General features: G+C 47.6%; 1 protein-coding gene across 4 annotated transcripts in view; it reads left to right on the top strand.

Moving 5' to 3' along the window:
- Positions 1-25,871, top strand: part of CACNA1A (calcium voltage-gated channel subunit alpha1 A) — a 308,974-nt gene that overhangs the window by 125,790 nt on the left and 157,313 nt on the right. For all 4 annotated transcript variants that reach the window (XM_055235695.2, XM_055235696.2, XM_055235694.2 and 1 more), the window contains exons 4-6: positions 12,961-13,052; positions 19,064-19,216; positions 24,732-24,925. In XM_055235695.2, the coding sequence (XP_055091670.1) occupies positions 12,961-13,052; positions 19,064-19,216; positions 24,732-24,925 (439 nt within the window). The remainder of the gene's footprint in view (positions 1-12,960; positions 13,053-19,063; positions 19,217-24,731; positions 24,926-25,871) is intronic.

The raw sequence follows: 25,871 nt of genomic DNA, 5'->3' as shown, positions 1-25,871 counted from the left end.
TCTCTAAACATAAAAAATAAAAATTTAGGTGGGGCGTAGTGGCTCCCGCCTGTAATCCCAGCACTTTGGGAAGCCGAGGTGGGCAGATCATGAGGTCAGGAGATCGAGACCACCCTGGCTAACATGGTAAAACCGCGTCTCTACTAAAAATACAAAAAAATTAGCCAGGCATGGTGGCACATGCCTGTAGTCCCAGCTGCTCGAGAGGCTGAGGCAGGAGAATTGCTTGAACCCAGGAGGCAGAGGTTGCAGTGAGCTGAGATTGCGCCACTGCACTCCGGCCTGGGCGACAGAGCGAGACTCTATCTCAAAATAAATAAATAAATAAATAAATAAATAAATAAATAAAGTAAAAATAAAAATGCAAAGACTACCTGAGGGAATTTCTGCAACTCAACCAGAATAACACAGCAACCCCAATAGGAAAACAGGCCGAAAATGTGAACAGGCAGATCAGGGAAGTGAAGTCTGAAAAGCTAATCAGCCTATGACATGGTACTCAAAGTCATTTGTAACCAGAAAGATGGAAATGAAAGCAGTATCTCTGTACGCCTTTAATATTTGGGGAAAAAATAGGTGAATAAGCCAAGGGTTTCCAGTGATGCGGGCACAGAGGAAAGTCTTGCACCACTCCAAGGGGTGTGGCCCAAGGAGGCCACTCTGGAGACATATCAGTAGTACTCAGTCCAGTGAGGTCCAGCACCATCAGCGGTTATGTCCCCAGGCATCCATCCCAGGGACATTCTTACCAGGTCTGTTAGGGGCAGGTACTAGAATGCTTACTCCAGCACCATCTATATAGGGGGAGCTGAAGGCCACCTGGTATCCCTCCTGGGGACCAGGAGGCAGCATGTGACAGAAGCACCCATGGAGCACCAGAATGAGTGAGAGCTCCAGACCGCATATCCAACAGATACTATGGGATGGGGCGTTTTAAAATACGGTTGTTGCAGGGCACAGTGGCTAATGCCTGTAATCCCAGCACTTTGGGAGGCCAAGGTGGGTGGATCACCTGAGGTCAGGATTTCAAGACCAGCCTGGCCAAGATGGCGAAACCCTGTCTCTACTAAAGATACAAAAATTAGCTGGATGTGGTGGCAAGCGCCTGTAATCCCAACTACTCGGGAGGCTGAGGCAAGAGAATCGCTTGAACCCAGGAGGCGGAGGTTGCAGTGAGCCGAGATCGTGCTACTGCACTCCAGCCTGGGTGACAAGAGCAAAACTCTGTCTCAAAAAATTTAAAAAACAAAAAATAAAAATATGGTTCTGGGTGAAAACAGGAAACAACAGAATGTGTCTAACTTCATCCTGCTTACGTCAGTTAAAAATAGACACACTCAAAATATCGCACGTGTTTTTGTGAGAATGCACGCCTATAAGGCCAAATTAAACATTCTCTCAGTTGTCTCTGGGAGGGAGAAGAATGAAAGTAGGGTGTAGAGATAAAGGGGAATTAATGCATGAATGAATGAAGGTATAAACAAGAGACAGGTGTTGTACAGACCAAAGGTAAAGATATCCTGTAACCTGAGGAGAGCAAAGAACTTGACTCTGCATTTGAAGATTCAGAAAATGAATTTCAGAAATAGTTTTCTCGCCAGGGGGTGGCTCATGCCTGTAATCCCAACACTTTGGGAGGGCGAGGCAGGTGGATCACTTAAGGTCAGGAGTTCGAGACCAGCCTGGCCAACATGGTGAAACCCTGTCTCTACTAAAAATACAAAAATTAGCCAGGCATGGTGGCATGTGCCTGTAATCCCAGCTACTCAGGAGGCTGAGGCAGGAAAATCACTTGAACCCGGGAGGCAGAGGTTGCATTGAGCTGAGATCACACCATTGCACTCCAGCCTGGGTGACAGAGCAAGACTCCATCTCAGAAAAAAGAAGAAGAAGAAGAAGAAGAAGAAGAAGAAGAAATAGTTTTCTCAAGAAGGGGAAAGCTGGGTGATTTAAGAATGGACTTGAAGAGGATCACTCAGTCCTCAACCTAGGAGTGGCAAGAATATAGACTGTTTGGGAAGTGGTTCTGCTCCTTGGTACCATCTTAGAAATATTTGGCCTGAGTCTGTAAGAGGCAGGTACTTTATCTAACCTGAGGTTAGGGGGCTACTACATCCCCATCTCCTCCCCTGCTTTCTAACCATGCTAACATCTCCTTCTCACTCTCCTGTCTCCTCTCCTTCTCACTCCCCTAATCTGCCTATTCACATTTGGGGGTTGCTGTTTTCCTATTGGGGTTGCTGTGTTATTCTCACTGATTTGCAGACATTCCTCTGTGTCGTCTTTTTAATTTTGTTTTAATTTTTAGAGACAGGATGTTATTCTGTTGCACTGGCTGTAGTCACATAGCTTCCTGCAGCCTCAAACTCTTGGGCTCAAACTCTTGTCCTCTGCCTCTACTTCTCAACTGGTGACCTCGCTTCTCTCCATGAGGTCTCTCCAGCCCCAGGGCCTTTGCACATGTTCCCCTCTCTTCTGAGTGGCACATGGTAGTTGCTCCTCTATAAATATTTATTGACATCCTGACTTCCAACCAGCAGAGAAGAATTGAGCTCCTTCCCATGCTCAGGCTAGTGAAGGCATGAGCTTGGCTGAGGTCCCAGTGGGGAAGGTGAGTAGGGTGGCAGAGTTAACCAGGAGCAGCATGGTGGAATGGCTAAAACCAGACGTAGCACGCAAGCACCACATGTTAGCTGGACAAGTAGTACAACCCCATGGGTCTCAATTTCCCTATCAATGAAAGGGAGAATAGAACAAGTCCCTGGTAAGCAGCATAAAATGAGATCTCAGAATGTAAAGTAACAAGCACACAACCTGGCAGAGAATAAATTTAATGAATATTGGCTCCTTCAATCAGCAGGTTCTGATATAACTTAGCTACAATTTAAGAAAATAAAAATGGAGGCTGGGCGTGGTGACTCGTGCCTGTAATCCCAGCACTTTGGGAGGCCAAGACGGGTGGATCACTTGAGGTCAGGAGTTCGAGAACAGGCTGGCCAACGTGATGAACCCCGTCTCTACTAAAAATACAAAAAATTAGCCAGGCATGTTGGTGTATGCCTGTAGTCCCAGCTACTCTGGAGGCTGAGGCAGGAGAATCACTTGAACCCAGGAGGTGGAAGTTGCAGTGAGCTGAGATTGCGCCACTGCACTCCAGCCTGGGCGACAAAGCGAGATTCGTCTCAAAAACAAAAGAAGTCTGGAGGCCAAGAGGTTGGTTGCAGGGTTGGTTCCATGGCTCAACGTCTCCAAAGAGTCCTTTCCATCTTTCCACTCTAACATCGTCACTGGAAGGACTTTCTTTAACATTTACCACTCACAGCCCCAAGACGACTGCCTCAGTTCTTTTTTTTTTTTCCTTCAGATGGAGTCCCGCTCTGTCGCCCAGACTGGAGCACAGTGGCACGATCTCGGCTCACTGCAACCTCTGCCTCCTGGGTTCAAGTGATTCTCCTGTCTCAGCCTCCCGAGTAGCTGGGACTACAGGCGCCCACCACCACACCTGACTAATTTTTGTATTTTTTTTTAGTAGAGACGGGGTTTCACCATATTGGTCAAGCTGGTCTCAAACTCCTGACCTCAGGTGATCCACCTGCCTCCGCCTCCCAAAGGGCTGGGATTACAGGCGTGAGCCACCGCGCCCAGCTGATGACTGCCTCAGTTCTAAGATATTTACCCAGCCATCCACATAGACAGACACAAAAGCATCCGGCCAAAGAAGAGGGAGAGGAAGGGCTGTCTCTTACCATGTGACTCATCTCAAGGGGTAAAAATCCTTTTCCAGAAGCACTCAGCAGATTTTTCACCCAGATCCTGTTAGGTCTACGAATGGGTCATGTGACAAGTGCTCTCATTGCAAGGAATCTTGGGAAGAAGAGACTATTAGGCATTTTCTGCCTCTTTGATGGTAGGTGGGCTCTGCCAGCAAGGGGGGCAGTGGTGGTGGCTCTTGGATGGACAACTGTGTATTCCATTATTCTTTTTTTTTTTTTAAGAGACAAGGTCTCACTCTGTTGCCCAGGCAGAAGTGCAGTGGCACAATCACAGCTCACTGCTGCCTCAACCTGCCAGGCTCAGGTGATCCTCTCACCTTAGCCTCATGAGCAGCTGGAGGAGTGTACCACCATGGCCGGCTAATTTTTATATTTTTTGTAGAGATAGGGTCTCCTTATGTTGCCCAGGCTGGTCTTGAACTCCTGAGCTCAAACAATCCTCCTGCCTCAGCCTCCCAAAGTGCTGGGATTACAGGCCTGAGCCACCACACCTGGACTCTCTTCTTTAAATACTGAGCCTTCCACCTCTTCTAGAATATACTCTGTTAGTTATCAACCACACTTTTCTACATTTTTGCTTCATTATTCATTCAGTAAACATTTATTGAGTGCCTACTGTATGCCAGGCACAGCTTTAGGTGCTGGAGATGCTATGAACAAAACAGATGAAAATTTCTAAAAAATAAAACAAAAAATAAAAATAAATTTTGCAAAGCCAGGCACAGTGGCTTATGCCTATAGTTCCAGCTACTCAGGAGGCCGCAGCAGTAGGATCTCATGAGATTGGGAGTTTGAGTCCAGCCTGGGCGACATAGTAGGACCCTGCCTCTAAAAAGACAAAAGGCCAGTCGCAGTAGCTCACACCTGTAATCCCAGCACTTTGGGAGGCCGAGGTGGATGAATCACAAGGTCAGGAGTTCGAGATCAGCCTGACCAACATGGTGAAACCCCGTCTCTACTAAAAATGTAAAAATTAACGAGGCATGGTGGTGAGTGCCTGTAATCCCAGCTACTTGGGAGGCTGAGGCAGGAGAATCACTTGAACCTGGGAGGCGGAGGCTGCAGTGAGCCAAGATCGTGCCACTGCACTCCAGCCTGGGCAACAGAGTGAGACCCTGTCTCAAAAAAAAGAAAAAAAAAAAGAGAAAAAGAAAAGAAAAGAAAATACCTGCCCTACGGGGATGGACATGCTAGAACATCAGAGTCCAGTGGAACTTTCTGCAGTGATGAAGTATGTATGTATGCACCGTCCACATGTGGCCTGGGAGCACTTAAAACGTGACTGGTACAAGTGAATTTTTCATTTAATTTAAATGAATTTAAATCTATATTTAAATAGCTATGTGTGGCTAGTGGTTACTTTATTGGGCAGTGCAGCTCTCTAAAGGCCAAGAGATATATCATCAACTTCTCTCCCTTGACCCATATTCAGTTCTCTCCCACCCTGAAAATCTCCTCTCCTACCCAGGCTCACATTTCTAATTCTTCTCCTCTTGTTCTCCCTCAACCATCAACCCCGGCAAAACTGATATGACCCTGATGCCACATGAAATGCATTCTTCATCCTTTACTCTTACTCATCTCTGTGCGGCCCTGGAGACCAGTGACCTCTCCTTTCTCAAAATACTTTTCTATTTTTGTGTGTTTTTGTTGCTGCTATTGTTTTTTGGGTTTTTTTTTTTTTTTTTTTTTTGAGATGGAGTTTCGCTCTCGTCACCCAGGCTGGAGTGCAATGGTGCGATCTCGGCTTACTGCAACCTCTGCCTCCCAGGTTCAAGCGATTCTCCTGCCTCAGCCTCCCAAGTAGCTGGGATTACAGGCTCCCACCACCACAGCTGGCTGATTGTTTGTATTTTTGGTAGAGACGGAGTTTTGCCATGTTGGCCAGGTTGATCTCGAGCTCCTAACCTCAGGTGATCCACCTGCCTCGGCCTTTCAAAGTGCTGGGATTACAGGCATGAGCCACTGCGCCCAGCCTCAAAATGCTTTTGAACTTGATTGTCAGGTATGCCGTTCTCTACCGAGTCTTCTCCCATGTCTGTGTCTTCTCCCCCTTTCTCACGAATCTCTTTCCTCTACTTGTCTCTTAAAATGTTGCTCTCCTGAAATGCTCCACTGGGGACCCTTGGCTTTTTCCACTTCACTCAGCTACCCTGGGTTATCTGGTCTACCATAATCCTGTCCTCTGCCACACCTCACTTACTCACCCAGCCCAATATTTATTGAGTACCCACTAGGCCATGAAAGATGCTATTAAAAAAAAAAGCCCCTGTCCTCATGGAGCTGACATTCTAGAAGAGGGCATGAATAATGAATACGATTTAATAAACAGTACGGCCAGGCATAGAGGCTCACACCTATAATCCAAACACTGGGAGGCCAAGATGAGAGGATCACTTGAATCCAGGAGTTTGAGACCAGCTTGGGCAACGTAGTGGGACCCTGTCTCTACAAAAAAATATATAAAAAATTAGCTGGATAGGGTGATGCATGCCTGTAGTTCCAGCCACTTGGGAGGACAAGGTGGAAGGATTGCTTGAGCCTGAGAGGTCAAGGCCACAGTGAGCTGTGACTCTGCCACTGCATGCCAGCCTGGGTGACAGAGTGAGATCCTGTCTTAAAAATAAATAAATAAACAAACAAACAATATAATGCCAGGGAGTGAGGAGGCAGGATCTCTTTAGCTAGGAAGTTGAGGGATGTTCTCTCTGAGAAGACAGAATCTGAGTTTCAACCTGAAGAATTCGAAGAGGCCAGCTAGGCAAAAGATGAGAATTGAAGGCATGGGGATGGCAGAGGAGATAGCCAATATAGTAATTCTCAATAAAGCAGAAAATGAGCTTTTCCTGCTGGCAGAACAGAAAGGAAGTCGGAGTGGCCAGGGCGTTGTGGGACAAGGTGGTCAGCAGGAGTCACATCACGCAAGGTCATGTGGTCATGGTAGAGTTTAAATTTTACTCCAAGCCTGATGGAAGCCATTGGAAGATTTTAACTAAGGAGTGACAGAAAACTGGCATCTCAGACTCAACATGTCTACAACCCAGTTCCTGATCTTCCTCCAAACCTTCTTCCTCCATCTTCCCCATCTCCACTGACAGCAACTTCATCCTTCAGGTAGCTCAGACCAAAATCCTGGAGTCACCCTTGACACTTCTCTCTCCTGCTGCACACTCAGTCTTTCCATTGGAAGCCCTAGGGGCTGCCATATTGTTCTCCGTAGCACTTCACGCCGTCTGACATACTATATATTTTCCCATTATTGCTTTGTTCTTGGTAGCATCTTTAGGCACTCTCTGAATATCTGGCACATAGTACGTGCTCACTAAATCCTTGTTGAATAAATGAATGAACATCACTCCGTGGTCCTTTCAGAACCAGAGCCATTCTTCTCTTTCTTCACCACCGTTGCCCCTCATCCCACCCAACTAGTCACAGGAGTTGAAGGATGACACAGTAGAGAACTGGGATTCTGGAGTCCTGTGGCTGGTCTGGGGTTCGAGTTCTTACTCAGTGGTAGGAACTTCAATGTGGGATTAACTTATCTGGGCTTTAGTTTCCTCCTCTGTAAAATGGGCCTCAAACTGCCAACCGCTGGGATGCAGGGAGGATTTGATGAGCCCAGGCAGGCTCCCTGGAGCACAGCAATCAATGGCAGCTATATATAAACCGGGGCCTCTTTTGTACTCCCACTGCCTTTGTCCTAGTTCCAGCCCTCATTACACCAGCCTGCTCTTGCGGCTCCCTCCTAACTTCTGCTCCATCACCACCAATCTGTCCTTTCAGCTGTCAGGCTTGTCTTCCGAACGCCAACCCTAATCACATCCCTTCCTGCTCCAAAACCTTACATGACTCTCACTGTCCACAGGACAAGACCCAGCCTCTAGTTGACAGCCTCCACTGTCCAGCTCACCCAGCCTCTCCCCTACCACATACCCTGAGGGCTTTCTTAGCCAGAGAAGCCTCCCTTATCTGCCTGTTCTCCTCCTAATTCCTTCTTATCCTTCCAGGGAGGAGGCTGTGAGGTAATGCATCTTGGGAGCCAGCTGGGATTGCACAGGGAGGTGAGATTATCTGCATTTCCGAGGCTTGAACAAGTTAAGGCAATGGGAAAGGTCACACAATGAGAAAATGCAGGGCCAGGATTTAACCCGTCTGAGATGTTCTGACTGTGCTATGCTGCCTCCCCAGACATGAGCTCTGTGATAATGCTGTCTCCAGGCTGTAATCATTTCCTCTTCATCCCTGCCTCCTCTATCCCTGGGGCCAGAGGGACTTGTAGTTGAATCTCTCACTCACTCATTGGTGTGGTCTCTCTCTAAAGCAGGGTGTAGTTCGTCTTAGAGTTATCACTGCATCCAGCGCAACCTCCCTGGTCCAGGCTCATCAGTGTTCACCTGCATCAATGCAGTTGCCTCCTCCTCAATCTCCCAGCTTCCGGCCTTGCCCCCCAGAGGGATCGTATTTTAATACAAGTCAGATTACATCCCAACTAGCCTCAGAACCCTCCATGGCTCACACCTTACTCAGAGAAAAAGCCAAAGTCCTCTCTACCACCCACAAAGCCCTGCACCATCCATCACCTCCCTGCCTTCGTCCCCTCGCACCCTCCCCTTCGCTCGCTCTGCTGCAGCCACACCAACTCATCACTGTTTCTCAAATACACCAGGCATGGTCTAGCTATTAAACGCATGGTCCAGCCTGGTGCATTTGAAGAACACAGATGAATTGGTGTGGCTGGAACAGAGTGAGTGAGGGGAAGAGCAGGAGGAGGACCTTTGCACCAGCTGGACCTTTGCACCGGCTGTTCACTTTGCCTAGAGTTTTCCCTGACATATTCATATGGCTCACTCTCTTGCCTCCTTTGCTTTCTCCCAGTCTTTATTCAAATGTCTATTTCTCTGCATTTGTGCTGTTTGATACAGTCACTGCCGGCCACATGTGGCCTTTGAGTACTTCAATTGAAACACATTAAAGTGTAGAATATTGACCAGATTCCAAGGAAAACCATGTGCAAAATGTCTTTTATTTCTTAAGATACAGCGTCTCGCGCTGTCTCCCAGCCTAGAATGCAGTGGCACGATCACAGCTCACTGCAGCCTCAAACTCCCAAACTCAAGTGATCCTCCCACCAACAGCCTCCCGAGTAGCTGGGATTACAGGCACACACCACGACGCCCTGCCAATTTTTTTAATTGTTATTATTTTTTTTAATAGCGACAAGGTCTTGCCATGTTGCTCAGGCTGGTCTGGAACTCCTGGCCTCAAGCGATCCTCCTGCCTCAGCCTCCCAAGTAGCTGAGATTACAGGCAGGAGCTTTTGTTCCCAGCAGGTCTAGAAGCATCTTGTTAGAATGCTTCAGGCTGGGCATAGTGGCTCATGCCTCAAATACCAGCACTTTGGGAGGCCAAAGCAGGCAGATTGCTTGAGCTCAGGAGTTCGAGACCAGCCTAGGCAATATGGTAAAACCCTGTCTCTCCAAAAAAAAATGCAAAAATTAGCTGGGCCTGGGGGCTGCCACCTGTAGTCCCAGCTACTTAGGAGGCTGAGGCAGGAAGATCACCTGAGCCCAGGAGGCGGAGGTTGCAGTGAGCCAAGATCAAACCTAGACAACAGGGAGACCCTGTCTCAAAAAATAAATATATAAATAAGTAAATAAATAAAGAAACCAATAAACCAATTTTACCTGTTTCTTTTTACTTTTTTAATGTGGCTACTAGCAAATTTTAATTTTTTTTTTTTTTTTTTTTTGAGATGGAATCATGCTCTGTCACCCAGGCTGGAGTGCAGTGATGTGATCTTGGCTCACTGCAACCTCCACCTCACGGGTTCAAGCAGTTCGCCCGCCTCTGCCTCTGAGTACCTGGGATTACAGATGCCCACCACCATGCCCGGCTAATTTTTTTGCATTTTTAGTAGGCATGGAGTTTCGCCATGTTGGCCAGGCTGGTCTCGAACTCCTGGCCTCAAGTGATCTGCCTGCCTCGGCCTCCCAAAGTGCTGGGATTACAGGCATGAGCCACCACGCCTGGCTATAAAATTTCATAAATAGCTCTTAATAGATTTCTCCTGGGCAGTGCTGGTCTGAATACTTTTTTTTTTTTTTTTTTTTTTTTTTTGAGACGGTGTCTTGCTCTGTCACCCAGGCTGGAGTGCAGTGGCGCGATCTCGGCTCACTGCATCCTCTGTCACCCAAGTTCAAGCGATTCTCCTGCCTTAGCCTCCCAAGTGGCTGGGACTACAGACGCCCACCACCATGCCCAGCTAATTTTTGTATTTTTAGTAGAGACAGGGTTTCACCATATTGGCCAGGCTGGTCTCAAACTCCTTACCTTGTAATCTGCCAGCCTCGGCCTCCCAAAGTGTTGGGATTACAGGCGTGAGCTACCGTGCCCGGCCTTGTAACACTTTTAACACTGAACTGTTTGCCTTCCAGGTGGTAAAGAGCAGGTGCCTTTACTGATAGAAATGTCACCACTCCCCTCATCCCCCCAGCCCCATGTCACTGACGCATCCTTTCCCCTTGCTCTATGGTAACTTTCTCCTAAGCACTCATCACCCTAACATCTGTCATACAGGTATACCTCAGAGACACTGCTGGTTTGGTTCCAGGTCACCATAATAAAGTGAATATTGCAATAAAGTGAGTCATGTGCCTTTTTGGTTTCCCAGTGCACATAAAAGTTATGCTTACACTATAGTCTATTAAGTGCATGATAACATTATGTCTAAAAAAAAAATGTACATACCTTAATTTTAAAATGCATCAAGGCTGGGCACAGTGGCTCACGCTTGTAATCCCAACACTTTGGGAGGCCAAGGCAGGAGGATTGCTTGAGCCCAGGGATTTGAAACCAGGCAACAAAGTGAGATCCCGTTTCTACACAAAAATTCTTTTTAAAAATAGCTGGGTATGGGGACGCATGCCTGTGGTCCCAGCTACATGAGAGGCTGAGGTGGGAGGTTCACTTGAGCCCGAGAGATTGAGACTGCAGTGAGCTATGATCACGCCACTGCACTCTAGCCTGGGGGACAGAGTGAGACCATATCTCTCAACAAAAATAAAAAATAAAATTTAAAAAAGGCTGGGCACAGTGGCACATGCCTGTAATCCCAACAGTTTGTGAGGCCAAGGTGGGTGGACCACTTGAGGTCAGGAATTCAAAACCAGCCCAGCCAACATGGTGAAACCCCGTCTCTATGAAAAATACAAAAAATAGCCGGGTGTGGTGGTGCACACCTATAAGCCCAGCTACTCGGGAGGCTGAGGCACGAGAATTGCTTGAACCTGGGAGGTGGAGGGAGGTTGCCGTGAGCCAAGATTGCAGCACTGCACTCCAGCCTGGGTGACAGACTGAGACTCTGTCTCAAAAAATAAATAAATAAATAAATAAATAAATAAATAAATAAGTTTTATTACTAAAAAAGTTAATCATCTGGGCCTTCAGTGAGTCCTCATCTTGCTGGTGAAGGGTCACTGGCTCAATGTTGATGGGTGCTGACTGATCGTGGGGGTGGTTGCTGAAGATTGGAGTGCCTGTGACATTTTCTTAAAATAAGAAAGTTTTCTGCATCCATCAACTCTTCCTTTCACGAAAGATTTCTCTAGCATGAGATGCTTGTTGACAGCATTTTACCCACAGTAGAACTTCTTTCAGAATTGGAGTCAGTTCTCTCAAACCCTGCCACTGCTTTGTCAACTAAGTTTATGTCATATTCTAAATCTCATGTTGTCATTTTAACGGTGTTCACAGAATTTTCACCAGGAGTAGAATCCATCTCAAGAAATCACTTTCTTTGCTCTTCTATAAAAATAAAAATAAACTGAAAAATCCCGAAGTTATTTGCTGTAGCCAACCTTCTGTTAACCACAGACCCTCTGGTATTCGGCATTTCTTGTCCATTATATGAAGTTCTGATGACAGTCTCTTTTATTGTATTGTGCCTTGACCATGCACTTAGCTCTGAAATGGAAATGTTCAGGACACAGGGCCAGGAGGGACCCTGTGTTTCAACAGCAATACTTTTACAAATGAGGTCTCATGACAGGGTCTTGCTTGGAGGGTTTCTGTGGAAGCCTCATGCCACCTACTGCTATCATCCTTAGCAACTTGCATTTACAAAAGGGACTCTTTTTGACCAGAGGCTTGGAGTCTGTAGCTGCCTTCTAGCCAGCTGATGCCGGCTGATCCACACAGGTGGGATCACACCCATTTTTTTGTTTTCTTATTTATTTCTGAATAGCTTAGCATACCGCCTGTGTGCCTGGCATTGTGCTGACCACTTTTTGTCAACTTACTGAATCCTCACAACCCTTGGAGGTATTTATACTATTGTTATCCAAGTTATACAAAAGGGGGAAACTGAGGCACAGAGCAGGGAAGTCCCTTGCCCAAGGTCACCCAACTGGAAAGTGGCAGATCTGGGATTTGAACCCATGCAGGCTGGGCTCTCAACACTGAACTACTTTCCTGCCATTTGTTAAAGAGCCACAAACCAGGCCAGGCACCATGGCTCACGCCTGTAATCCCAGCACTTTGGGAGGCCAAGGCGGGTGGATCACCTGAGGTCAGGAGTTCAAGACCAGCCTGGCCACCACAGTGAAACCCTGTCTCTACAAAAATACAAAAAAAAGTATCCGGGCATGATGGCGGGTGCCTAGTAATCCCAGCTACTCAGGAGGCTGAGGCAGGAGAATCCCTTGAATCCGGGAGGCAGAGGTTGCAGTGAGCTGAGATCGTGCCATTGGAGATAGCACGCCAGCCTGGGCAACAGAGTGAGACTCTGTCTCAAAAAAATAAAATAAAATAAAACAAAGAGCCACAAACCCCGAAAGGTCTGCCATTCCCCCAGGGTCCCAGGCCATCCCACAATCTATTGTCATTGTAGGTTGTGAAATATACTGAATGTCACCCCAACCATTAGCCATGGGGAAGATTCCATTTCTCTCATTGCAACATTTGTGCGACATGGACCATCTGTTGGGGGTCTTCGTAAATCACCTTTTATCCCGTGAGGCAGGTACTGTTAAGACCATTTTACAGGTGACAAAATTGAGGCCAGTGGTGTCAAGTCCCCTCCCTGTGGTCACCCAGCCAATACAGGATGGCTTGGAATCCCAAGCTCCCCCGCCCTGCTGCCTGACCCCCCAAAACCCACCCTCTGTTCTCCATTCTGGCTTTCTTTCAGCATCTTGGCGACAGTTGGGACGGAGTTTGACCTACGGACGCTGAGGGCAGTTCGAGTGCTGCGACCGCTCAAGCTGGTGTCTGGAATCCCAAGTGCGTGAGTTTCCGACCATGACAAGGGGTTTGCTCAGGGACCCCCAGGAGCCCTCAGTTTCCCCTATGCAGAGCATCTCAGGAGGCGACATACCGCCACCAGCCTGTGTGAGGGCAGTCTCTTCTTTGGGACTCCCTGTAGGGGACCCCCTAGGAATATGACTGTAGCTCCCCATGAGCTCCTGAAAGCAAACTAGGAGCCACACCCATTTATTGAGCACCTACTATTGGGAGCCATGCTAAGCACCACATGTGATCTCATTCAGTACTCACAGCCCTATGAAGTCGATAGGACTGATGTCTCTATTTTATGGAGGGGGAAACTGAGGCTCAGAGTGGCTGAAACATTGGAGCAGGGTTTTGTGGCTGAGAAGTGGCAGAACTAGGAGTGAGCAAGTGTGACTCCAAGCCTGGGCTGTACCACTGGTGGCAATGACCAATCCCATTTACTGCGTGCCTGCTGCTTACAGGGCACTACAGAAGGACTTTACATGAATTACCTTACTTCATCCTCACAGCCACCCAGCGAACACCCATTTTACAGATGAGAAGGTCGAGGCTCAAGGAGGTTAAATTACTCACCTGAATTCTTAGAGTGGACAGTAACAAGCTCTAAAATTCATACTCATTCCTTGCTGCTTTCTCATTCTCCACAGATACATCTAGTCCCCATTTAAGGGTGGCTGCCATATGCAGGGTCAAGATTAAGTATAGGTTGAGCCAAAAAAAATGTAAAAAGCAAAAATAAAACAGGGCTGTCCTTTTTCTATCTTCTTGCCTTGGTTAATAATAATAATTTAGCCAGGCATGGTGGCTCATGCCTGTAATTTCAGCACTTTGGGAGGATCACTTGAGGCCACAAGTTCAAGACTAGCCTGGGCAACATTGTAAGACCCTATATCTACAATTTTTTTTTTAATAGAAATTAGCCAGGTTGGCTGGGAACAGTGGCTCACACCCGGAATCCCAGCACTTTGGGAGACTGAAGCGGGCAGATAGCTTGAGCTCAGGAGTTTAAGACCAGCCTGGGCAACATGGCAAAACCCCATCTCAAAAAAAACAAAAAAATTAGCAGGCATGATGGTTCACACCTGTAGTACTAGCTACTTAAAAGGCTGAGGCAGGAGGATCTGAGCCCAGGAGGTCAAGGCTGCAGTGAGCTGTGATAGCACCGCTGCACTCCAGCCTGGGCAACAGAGTGAAAACTTGTCTCAAAAAAATAGACGACAAAAAGTTTAAAAACAAACAATTTATAGGCTGGGTGCAGTGGCTCACGCCTGTAATCCTAGCACTTTGGGAGGCCAAGGCGGGTGGGTGGATCACCTGAGGTCAGGAGTTAGAGACCTGCCTGGCCAAAATGGCGAAACCCCGTCTCTACTAAAAATACAAAAATTAGCCGGGCATGGTTGCGGGCATCTATAATCCCAGCTACTCGGGAGGCTGAGGCAGGAGAATCACTTGAACCTGGTGGGCAGAGGTTACAGTGAGCTGAGATCACGCCACTGCACTCCAGCCTGGATGAATGAGTGAAACTCCGTCTAAAAAAAAAAAAAATTAAAAAGCACTTACTATGTGCCAGACATTATTCTAAGTATTTCCATTTTTTTAAAGTCCTTTATCCTCCCAACAAGCCTGTGAAGCAGTCTCTGTTATTATCACCATTTATATTTTATTGGCTCCGTTCTTCAGGCTCATTGCTACCCAGGTTTAAAGAGTAAGATTTCCCAGAGGATCACCAGCAGGGTCTTTTTGTAGAAAGAAGACACTTCTATCCAAGGTCTCTGCAAGATCCCAGCAGATGCCTGCATCATATTAAATTAAGGGCCATCCCAAATCTAATAGTCAAAAGAGCCAGGTGCAGTGGCTCACACCTGTAATCCCAGCACTTTGGGAGGCCAAGGCGGGACGATTGCCTGAGGCCAGGAGTTCAAGACCAGCCTGGGCAACAAAGCGAGATCCTGTCTCTAAAAAAAATATACAAAAACTAGCCAGGTGTGGTGGTGTGTACCAGTAGTCTCAGCTACAGAGGGAGACTGAGATGGGAGGATCGCTTGAGCTTGGGAGTTTGAAGCTGCAGTGAGATATGACGGTGCCACTGCACTCAGCCTGGGCAATAAAGTGAGACCCTGTCTCAAAAATATATATATATATTATAATAGCAATAGTAACAAGAGTCTCTGTTTAATGACCACCTATGACTTACCAGGTACTTCACTGTGTGTGAACTCTCTCATTTAATCGTGTGAGGGAGGTAGTATTCCAGTCCCCATTTACAGATGGAGAAGCTGAGGTTTGGAATTCACTAGTAAGTGGATGACTAGGTCAGGTTCCCTTGAAGTGGATACTTAGGTGGGTGTTCAGACGCACCTGCTTTATTGGGGGATGGCTCTTGGGAGACACAGCACGAGGTCAGCAGGGTGGGGCTGTGGAATGGATAGAGCAGGGATGCAATTTCAGCTGGAGTGTGTGTGACACCAGAGTTGTCCTCCAACGCGTGGCAAGGATGCTGGCCTTTTGTACTTCTGTGGTCAGTCACTGCGGATGGGAGGTAGAGACGCAGTAGCTCCCAGGTGAGATAGCTTTTGATCACCAAGGGCAATTCTACTAAGAAGAGGGGCAGCTGGGAGGCATTAGCAACCAACATCCATAGCAGCTGGAGGGCAGGTACACCAGAAAGAAAATGGGATCTTGGCAGGACACCAAGAGTATCTAGCACCTTAACCACTGCACCACACTGCATCTGTTAGCACCCACATTACATTTTTAAGCCCTTGGAAGTGGCATGGCCCTCGAGCTATCCTGACAGTTTCCCTCTCTTACTGTGGTCTCCACCCATCAAGAGCTATGGGAAGTTCCTCCAATCAAGAAGCAAAGTCTCAAGCTATAGGTTTGAACCTTCATTTTGACCACAGACTTTCCTAGTAGATACCACAGTGGTTACAAACATAGGATGTTGTCATCGTTCAGACCTGAGTTAATAGCCTCAAAAAAAAATGGTAGTGGAACCAGGCATGGTGAAGTGTGCCTGTAGTCCCACCTACTTGGGAGGCTGAGGCAGGAGGCTTGCTTGTGCCCAGGAGGTCGAGGCTGCAGTGAGCCGTGATCATGCCACTGTACTCCAGCCTGGGTGACAGAGCAAGCTCATCTCAAAAAAAAAAAGCCAATGATGGGCAAAGAAATACTAACTAAGGCTCTTGCTCTGTCGCCAGGCTGGAGTGCAGTTGCACAATCACAGCTCAGTACAGCTTCAACCTCCCCAGGCTCAAGCAATTCTACCATCTCAGCCTCCCAGATAGCTGGGACTCCAGGCACACAGCACCATGCCCAGTTAACTTTTTTGTATTTTGTAGAGACAGGGTTTCACCATGCTGCTCAGAGTGGTCTCAAACTCCTGGGCTCGTGATCCACCCGCCTCAGCCTCCCAAAGTGCTGGGATTACAGGTGTGAACCACCACGCCTTGCCAGCTATTATTATTATGAACATTCTTTGAGTCTTACAACAGTGGAACTTTTAGTGTAGGATACAAATTTCAGTATTAACCCCTTCCTCTCCCAAAAGGATTTGAAGCCCAGAGTCATGCAACCACCATGAATGAACCATTGAGAGGCTACTGGAGGCTAAGCTTGGTAGGATAAGAGCTTGCATGGGGTCCCTGATTGATGACAATACCCCCAGATTCAGGTCTTCAGATGTCCAGTTGGGTGTGTCTTCTGTTCCACTGTGTCCCTTCGGGAACTGTTCCTTGCCTTCTTTTTTTTTTTGAGCTGGAGTCTCGCACTGTCACCCAGGCTGGAGTGCAGTGGCGCGATCTCGGCTCACTGCAAGCTCCGCCTCCCGGGTTCACGCCATTCTCCTGCCTCAGCCTCCCAAGTAGCTGGGACTATAGCTCAGCTAATTTTTTTGTATTTTTAGTAGAGACGGGGTTTCACCATATTAGCTAGGACGGTCTCAATCTCCTGACCTTGTGATCCGCCCGCCTCGGCCTCCCAAAGTGCTGGGATTACAGGCATGAGCCACCGCGCCCGGCCCCCTGCCTTCTTATTCACCACCATCTCTCTGAATTGGGGTGCTCAGAACAGAGAAAGCAACATCAGCACATGGGTGAACATGGGGCTTCGTGTCAGATGGACCTGGGTTCAAATCCTAGTTCTGCCTTTTTTTTTTTTTTTTTGAGACAGAGTCTCACTGTGTCACCCAGATTGGAGTACAGTGGCGTGATCTTGGCTCACTGCAACCTCTGCCTCCCAAGTTCAAGCAATTCTCCTTCCCCAGCCTCCCAAGTAGCTGGGATTACAGGCGTTGGCCACCATGCCCAGATAATTTTTTGTATTTTTAGTAGAGATGGGGTTTCATCTTGTTGGCCAGGCTGGTCTTGAACTCCTGACCTCACGTAATCCACTGGCTTCAGCTTCCCAAAGTGCTGGGATTACAGGCGTGAGCCACCGCGCCCTGCCTAGTTCTGCCATTTCTCATGCATTCTCTGGGTGAATCACAGCATCTCTGTTAGCCTTGCTTCCCACTTCTGTAAAATGGGAGTGACTTTATATATATGGCCACCTCAGGGGTTTGTCGCTAGAAGCCAGTGAAATAATGTTGAGTCTGGTTCCTTGGGGTTGAAATTGGGACCGCCAACCGCTTTCCTACCCAGAGCAGCAACCAGACTATATGGCGGCCTTTTATGAATGAGGAAAAGACGCCGCCTCTTGGCAGAAAAAAAAATTAAGAAAATGGCTCCCTCTTCTGGGTGCAAGTTGCCCAACACCCACGAATATGGCTCCAAAAGCAATGGACTCCCACCCCTTTCTTGCCCAAAAGATCATCAAATGGAACAGCATGTCAAATACCTTTATTAAATACTTTAAAGTTGGCTGGGCTCGGTGGCTCACGCCTATAATCCCAGAACTTTGGGAGGCAGAGGTGGGAAGATTGCTTGAGGTCAGGAGTTTGAGACCAGCCTGGATAACATAGTGAGACCCTGTCTCTATAAAATATATATATATATTTGAGACAGCGTCTTGCCCTGCTGCTCAGGCTGGAGTGCAGTGGCACAATCATAGCTCACTGCAGCCTTAACCTCCTGGGCTCAAGTGATCCTCCTGCCTCAGTCCCCAGAGTAGCTAGGACTACAGGCATGCACCATCATGCCTGGCTAATTTAAATAAATAAATAAATACTTTAAAGTTAAAAGTGCTTTTTAAAAAATAATAAGGCCAGGCGTGGTGGCTCACGCCTGTAATCCCAGCACTTTGGAAGACCGAGGTGGGCAGATCACGAGGTCAGGAGATCGAGACCATCCTGGCTAACACGGTGAAACCCTGTCTCCACTAAAAATACGAAAAATTAGCTGGGCGTGGTGGCGGGAGAGGCAGGAGAATGGTGTGAACCTGGGAGGCGGAGCTTGCAGTGAGCTGAAATGGCACCACCGCACTCCAGCCTGGGTGACAGAACGAGACTCTGTCTCAAAAAATAAATAAATAAAAATAAAAAACAAAAACTTAATAATAGGGGCCAGGTATGGTGGCTCACACCTATAATCCTAGCACTTTAGGAGGCTGAGGAGTTTGAGTGCTTGGAGGCCAGGGGTTTCAGGCCAGCCTGGGCAACATAGCAAGACCCTATCTCTACAAACAAGTTTTAAAACTTAGCCAGGCATGGTGGTGCACGCCTGTAGTCCTAGCTATTCCAGGGACTGAGGCAGGAGGATCGCCTGAGCCCAGGAGGGTGAGGCTGCAGTGAGCTATGATTGTGCCACTGCACTCCAGCCTGAGCAGCAGAGCAAGACCCTGTCTCAAAGAAAAAAAAAAAAAAACCTAGGAAGGGTTGTTCCTATGATAAGGATCAGCCTCCGTGCGGTGCTTCCTTCACCACTGCCCAATCCCCAGGCTCCTGGGTGCTTGAGGTTCCCTCAGGAACACACCTGCTTTGTTTGGGAGAGACCTTGGCGTCTTGGTGGCGGGGTTTGGGGGTACTTGCTCATGGGCTTATGGGGCCTCTCTCTGTGTCCCCCCAGGTTTACAAGTCGTCCTGAAGTCGATCATGAAGGCGATGATCCCTTTGCTGCAGATCGGCCTCCTCCTATTTTTTGCAATCCTTATTTTTGCAATCATAGGGTTAGAATTTTATATGGGAAAATTTCATACCACCTGCTTTGAAGAGGGGACAGGTAGGTCCACGGAGCATGATGCGTCTTTCCAGTTTTCTCCTTCAGGGACAAGCTGTTGAGAGGATTAGGCAGGGGTGTGCTTCTTTCTCCTGGCAGCTGGGAGGACTGTCTCCTTCAGAGAGCACTGCAGGAGAGGCAGCAGGTGAAATAGCCTCTGAGATCTTAGCTGTTGAAAGGGTTGGGGTTCCACAGAAGGTGACGCAGCAGAGAAAGAGTTTATTTGGGAATGATCCCAGGAAGCACCATCAGGAGAATGAGGAAGTGAGCAGAGAAAGGAAGGGATCTGTTAAAGGGTGTGCTATCAAGCGAGTTATCACTTACAACTAGGACTGGATCCCCCTGGGCACCTCTGGGAGACAGCAAAGAACACACAACTCAGCTGGGCACGGTGGCTCATGCCTGTAATCCTAGCACTTTGGGGGGCCAAGGCGGGTGGATCACCTGAGATCAGGAGTCAGAGACCATCCTGGCCAACATGGTGAAACACCATCTGTACTAAAAATAAAAAAATTAGCTGGATGTGGTGGCAGGCACCTGTAGTCCCAGTTACTCAGGAGGCTGAGGCAGGAGAATCACTTGAACCCGGGAGGCAGAGGTTGCAGTGAGCCAAGATCACACCACTGCGCTCCAGCCTGGCAAAAGAGCGAGACTCCATCTCAAATAAATAAATAAAAATATAAATAAAAAAAGAATACACACCTCAGAGCTGTCCCAGCCAAGGGGCAAGGTATCTGGGGTATTTATACACTGGCTTCTTTCTGACATTGGTGAGGACTGCTTCTAGAGTGGGAATTAATGCCTGGCACATCTGGCTGAGTGAAACAGATATTCTGGGTGCTTTCAGACCTCAACCAGTCCTGACTTCTAAAGCAAGCAAGAAGTGGGGAGAGTTGGGCCAGAAAAGGGTTACTGCCTAAATGCATTGTGAGTGGTACCTTGTAGAAGGTGAGAGTACTGGATGAGTCCTCCTGGTCTCCCCCAACCCCCAGGATGTGCCAGAGATACCCCAATTGGGAGTCCTGGCACAAACCAATCAGAACCTTGCACTCAGCAGCGTTCTGCCCCTCCCTGACTATGCCCACATTAACCCTTCAGTGGCTGGGTCTGGGGGTGGGGTGAGCCCCGGAAAAGCCAGGCAGCCCAGAGACACTCTCCCAGGTCTCAGCTCTGAACCAGCAGTGTGGAAGCAGTGTGGAAGCAGTGTGTCCGCCGTGATCCACACTCAGGAACCAAACAGCCCTTGGATACGTTTTCAGTTAAATCTTTGCCCGTCCAAACTCTAGCTGCTTGCTCTCTAAAGCTGCAGAATGAAATGGAATCAAGTAGGAAGGGATGCCTTCAGTATTTCAATATTTGGACCACTGGCCGTCTGGGTGCAAACAGACTGAATGGCAGTGCTGGTTCTGATGATTTGGGTCAAGGGAGCTGTGAATTGAAGGAGTGGATAGAAGGAATCAAGAAGCCCAAAGGGGAACCCAGGTGGGCAGAGAAAGGTTTCAGGCCCCTTATTTGGGAAAGGCAGCCACAGAAGATTCTGTCCAGGAGTGGATTTCCACCCACCCTCTCCACCCAGTGACCCCCAAGTGGATCTGCAGAGGCAGCCCCTGAGCCCTCCCTCCCCATTCCTCCCCAGGGGGAGGGAAAACCCATTGGGGAAGGTTTATTTGCAGTGGTTGGAGGTTTTGGTTTTTTTGTGGGTTTTTTTTTTTTTCCTCTTTTTCTCTTGCTCCTCCTGTCTCCTTCTCTCCTGGGCTTGTGAAGTTTGCTCAATATGGAATGTCCTAATTATTTCTTTCCCCGATGAAGAAGGTGTTAATTGAGGCAGAGCTATTTCTGCTCCTGGCCTCGTCACCCAGGCGGAAATGCGAGAGAGAGAGAGAGAGAGAGAGAGAGAGAGAGAGAGAAACAGAGAAAGAGAGAGAGAATGAATATGGGGCAGGGCCTCTTGGAAAAATCAGCCGTGAGCAGAGAAACCAGGACTCCTGGATCCTAGGTTTCTGTGAGGTTTTATTTTATTTTTTTCTACCCTAGACTAGCTAAAGGAGAAGAGGCCACGGGGTTGGCTTGGGTCCGAGTGGGGTTTTGAGGGGACAGATGTGGGTGGTGCCACCAGAGGGGAGGAAGCCTCGATTTAGGAGAAAGACTGAAAAGCTAGCTCACGATTAAAAATATAAGACGTGTGAGTAAGAGACAGATATATACAGACACCCAGGCAGTGGGTTAATTTTAAAATGTATTTATAACCGAATTCCTCAGACACTCTGGACGCTTGTTTTTCTAGAAGCAACGCTCAGAGTGTTTCGTGTCGGTGGTTGGGGGGTTGAGGGGGATTGCAAAGCTGCTAAAGATAGACCCGTTTTCAGTAGCATTCCTCAGTGTCGGGAGCCCAGTTCCTGTGCGCCCAGCACCGTGCCAATCGCTTAGAAGGAAGCAAAGATAAAGTGGAAGGCTTCCTGCTTTCTAAGAGCTTCTAAAATAGTTAGAGGAAACAAGACCCCTCATTTGCAGCCATTTTTAACAGTGAAGGCTAACGTGTGATTATACCCACGCCCCCCTAAATATGAAAATTCAGTAGCTATTGTATGCCTCAAAGGGGCCAGGTGCGGTGGCTCACACCTGTAATCCCAGCACTTTGAGAGGCTGAGGTGGGAGTATCCCTTGAGGCCGTTAGTTTGAGACCAGCCTAGGCAACATAGCAAGACCCTGTCTCCACTAAAATAAAAATCTAAAAATTGGCTGGGCACAGTGGCTCACGCCTGTAATCCCAGCACTTTGAGAGGCTGAGGCAGGCGGATCACGAGGTCAGGAGTTCAAGGCCAGCCTGGCCAACATAGTGAAACCACGTCTCTACTAAAAAAAAAAAAAAAAAAAAAAAATTAGCCAGGCATGGTGGCGTGTGCCTGTAGTCCCACATACTTGAGAGGCTGAGGCAGGAGAATCACTTGAACCTGGGAGGTAGAGGTTACAGTGAGCCGAGATCACGCTACTGCACTCCAGCTTGGGCAACAGAGTGAGATTTCATCTCAAAATAAAAAAATTTAAAAATTAGCCATGAGTGGTGGTACATGCCTGTAGTCCTAGCTACTCAGGAGGCTGAGGAAGAAGGATCACTTGAGCCCAGGAATTGGAGGCTGCGAGGCTGCAGTAAGCTATGATGGTGCCTGCACTCCAGCCTGGGTGACAAAGTGAGACCCTGTCTCAAAAAAAAAAAAAAAAGAGAGAAAGAGAGAGGAAAGAAGGGAGGGAGGGAGGGAGGGAGGGAGGGAGGGAGGGAGGGAGGGACTGGGGCTGTGTTAAACTGGGCTACACAAAGAGGCTACATGGAGTGTGGGAATTGAGCCAGACTTGGACATGGGGTAGAGACAGAGAAGATTCCAGGCACAGGTGCCATGCCAAACGATAGTTCTCATTTATTATAGGAACCCATGGATTTATTTTGTTCTCTGCCCTGAGCCTTATGTTTAAAAGATTTTTGCCTTCCAACCTGTATTTATCGAATAATAGTTCATGAATCAAGTCCAGCATAAGTGAGGAAGGCGTTTCCAACAACTTGAGTTCATGGCGAGGCTAGACTTGGAGTTTCTATTCAGCCAGAGCTTGAAAGGCCAACAAGATTCATTCATTCAGCAGTGGTTTATTTCCCTCTGCTGTGTGCTCAGTCAAGGGAGCAGAGAATTGGTGCCGCAAAGTCTGTAGCACATACATTGAGAGATATTTTTGTTGAGTAGGAAGCTTGAGTTTACACACACTCAGCTGTTTGTTTTCTTGTCCAACAATGCCACGGTCATCTTTGAAAATCTTCAAAAGCATCGCTCACAGAATAAGGTCCTCTCAGACCCTCTATGCTGGTAAAATGAGGACACTCCCAGGATGTGAGCTTTCCTGCCTCCCTACCCCATCAATACCTTAAGATTTGGACTGACCTTTAGCGTTCAGCCTGACTGCCACCTCCCCAGGAAGCTGTCTTTGGTTTCCAACAAAAGGGGCGTCTATTGGCACGTTTCTCTCTCCTTGTGGCATTTTCACAGCCTGCCTCCTGCTATTTGAGGAGAAAGCTCAGCTCCTGTTCCTTACCCTTAGGCAAGGGTAGGAACTGTGTGTACTGGTGTCCCTCACCCCCGGAACAGCTCCCTGAGCCCAGTACATCCCAAGAAGAAGAAAATCAGCAAGGCTTATAGGAGAGTAACACAACGCGCTTGACAAATGTGTCCTAATGGATGTTGGAAGAAGGCTGCACTTACCAGCTGCAGCATGCACATGGCACATTTACTAAAACTGACTATATTATGGACCATAAAGTTTGTCTCAACAGAGGTCAAAAAGCTGAAAAAAAATACAAATACAAAACATATTTTCTGATCGTAATGCAATTAAGCTGGAAATCAGTAACAAAAAGAGAACTCTAAAAGTGTTTGCAGATTAAGAGACATGCCTCTCATTTACGGATGAAATGATATGATGTCTGAGCTTTGCTTTAAAAATATTCTAGGCCGGGCGCGGTGGCTCACGCCTGTAATCCCAGCACTTTGGGAGGCCGAGGCGGGCGGATCACTTGAGGTCAGGAGTTCGAGACCAGCCTGGCCACCATGGTGAAACCCCATCTCCACTAAAAATACAAAAATTATCCAGGTGTGGTGGTGGCCACCTGTAATCCCAGCTACTTGGGAGCCTGAGGCAGGAAAATCCCTTGAACCTGGGAGTCGGAGATTGTAGTGAGCCGAGATCATGCCATTGCACTCCAGCCTGGGTGACAGAATGAGACTCCATCTCAAAAAAAAAAAAAAAATTCTAGTGGCAAGGCAAAGTGTTTGGAGGGGATACAGATGAATAGATGAAACAAAATTGGCCAGAAGTAAGTAGGTAAGTGTCTAAATTGGTGATAGGTACATGGTGAATCATACTGTTCTGTACTTCTCTCTCGCTCTCTCTCTCCCCCCCTTCTCTCCCTGTCTCCCTCTCCCCTCTGTCTTCATATATATATGTGTGTGTGTGTGTGTGTGTGTGTGTGTATATATATGTGTGTGTGTGTGTATATATGTGTATATATATATATATATATATATATATACACCTAATAAGTTTTTTCAAAAAACGAATACATCTGAATTACCCATAGGTCAAAGAAGAAATAATAATGGAAATTAGAAAATATTTTACTTGAACAATAATGATAATGCATGACAAAATTTTGAGATGCAGGTAAAGCCACACTTAAAGGCAGTTTATAGCCTTAAAGGCAGTTAATCCATCCATCTCAAAAGTTTAGGAAAAGAATAGAAAAAAAAAAAAACTCATGGAAAACAGAAAGAGAGAAGTAGTAAAGCTCAGAGAAGAAATTAATCAATAGAAAACAAATAATAGACCCACAAAGCCAAACATTGATCTCTTTGAAGACTGACCACGTTTGTCCCAATCGTTATTCGTTCCAACAGCATTGTAGAGTCACTGGTCCCTATTTCTCAGAGCTGGTTTTCCCTGCTCCTTCGCCTGACTTTTCTCCCCTTCCCTTTTGTAGATGACATTCAGGGTGAGTCTCCGGCTCCATGTGGGACAGAAGAGCCCGCCCGCACCTGCCCCAATGGGACCAAATGTCAGCCCTACTGGGAAGGGCCCAACAATGGGATCACTCAGTTCGACAACATCCTGTTTGCAGTGCTGACCGTTTTCCAGTGCATAACCATGGAAGGGTGGACTGATCTCCTCTACAATGTAAGTGATGCTGGGACGGTGTGTGTGGACAGTCAGAGTCTCAGGGAGGTGGCCTCCTGGGACCAGTGAGACTCCGAGGCTGCAATGGAGGGACCCTGAGCTGGGGAAGGCAGCCCAAGGACAACACAGCCCCAGTGAAGCTGGTCTGAGGCTCAGGCTTTTAAAGATTACAGGGACTCATGAGCAGAACTCTAACTATAGGGCGTAGAAGTCTGGAGGGCCCCCAGATGCAACATCATTTTTCATTGCGCAAGTGTTTAGATATAATTTTAGATTTTTGAATATGGAAAGGTTATGTGATCCAAAGACCAACTCAGATAAAAGATAGAGTAATATCTTTGGACGTAGGCAAGGAGGCCCTGCCCTGAGGCTCACCCAGCCCTCCTCCAGCCATACCACTCCCCGTGGGGTGAGAAGTTCCCGGAGCCAAGGGGACGTGTCTACCAAGAGCTTGTGCCCCACTTTCTAGACCATGTATTGAGTTACCAGGATTCCGGAATTCCTGCTCATGCCCAGATTCCGAGAACTTGCATGAGATTCTCATATGGATCTGTTCGTAACCCACCTGAGGGCCAAGGACATCCAAGGGGTGGCTGTTGACACAAATGTGGCCAGAGCTCGGATATACAAGCTAGAATGCCCACACACATGTGTGCAGCCCCTTTGGCAGGACAGAGCCGTGACTAGGAAGAGAACGGGACAGGGCTGGCTCTCCCCACACCCTGACCCAGTGCAGATATCTGGATTCTAAATTCCACCCTGACCTTCCAGTGTAAAGGAAGGTATATTTGCAAAGTAGAAGCACACAGCATGTTTTATTTAGTTACCTTTTAAATATTTCCCCGTAGTATGTGGTCTGCTTTTGTACTCTTGCCCTAGATCTTAAAAATGTTAGAGATGTTTCTGGAAAGATATATCCCTGCCCCCACTTGCATGCTATTTCCTC

Source organism: Symphalangus syndactylus, chromosome 13, assembly GCF_028878055.3.
Source record: "Symphalangus syndactylus isolate Jambi chromosome 13, NHGRI_mSymSyn1-v2.1_pri, whole genome shotgun sequence".
Classification (NCBI taxonomy): domain Eukaryota; kingdom Metazoa; phylum Chordata; class Mammalia; order Primates; family Hylobatidae; genus Symphalangus; species Symphalangus syndactylus.
Note: the sequence above shows the minus strand (reverse complement) of the source record. Positions and strands in the feature narration are given on the sequence as shown.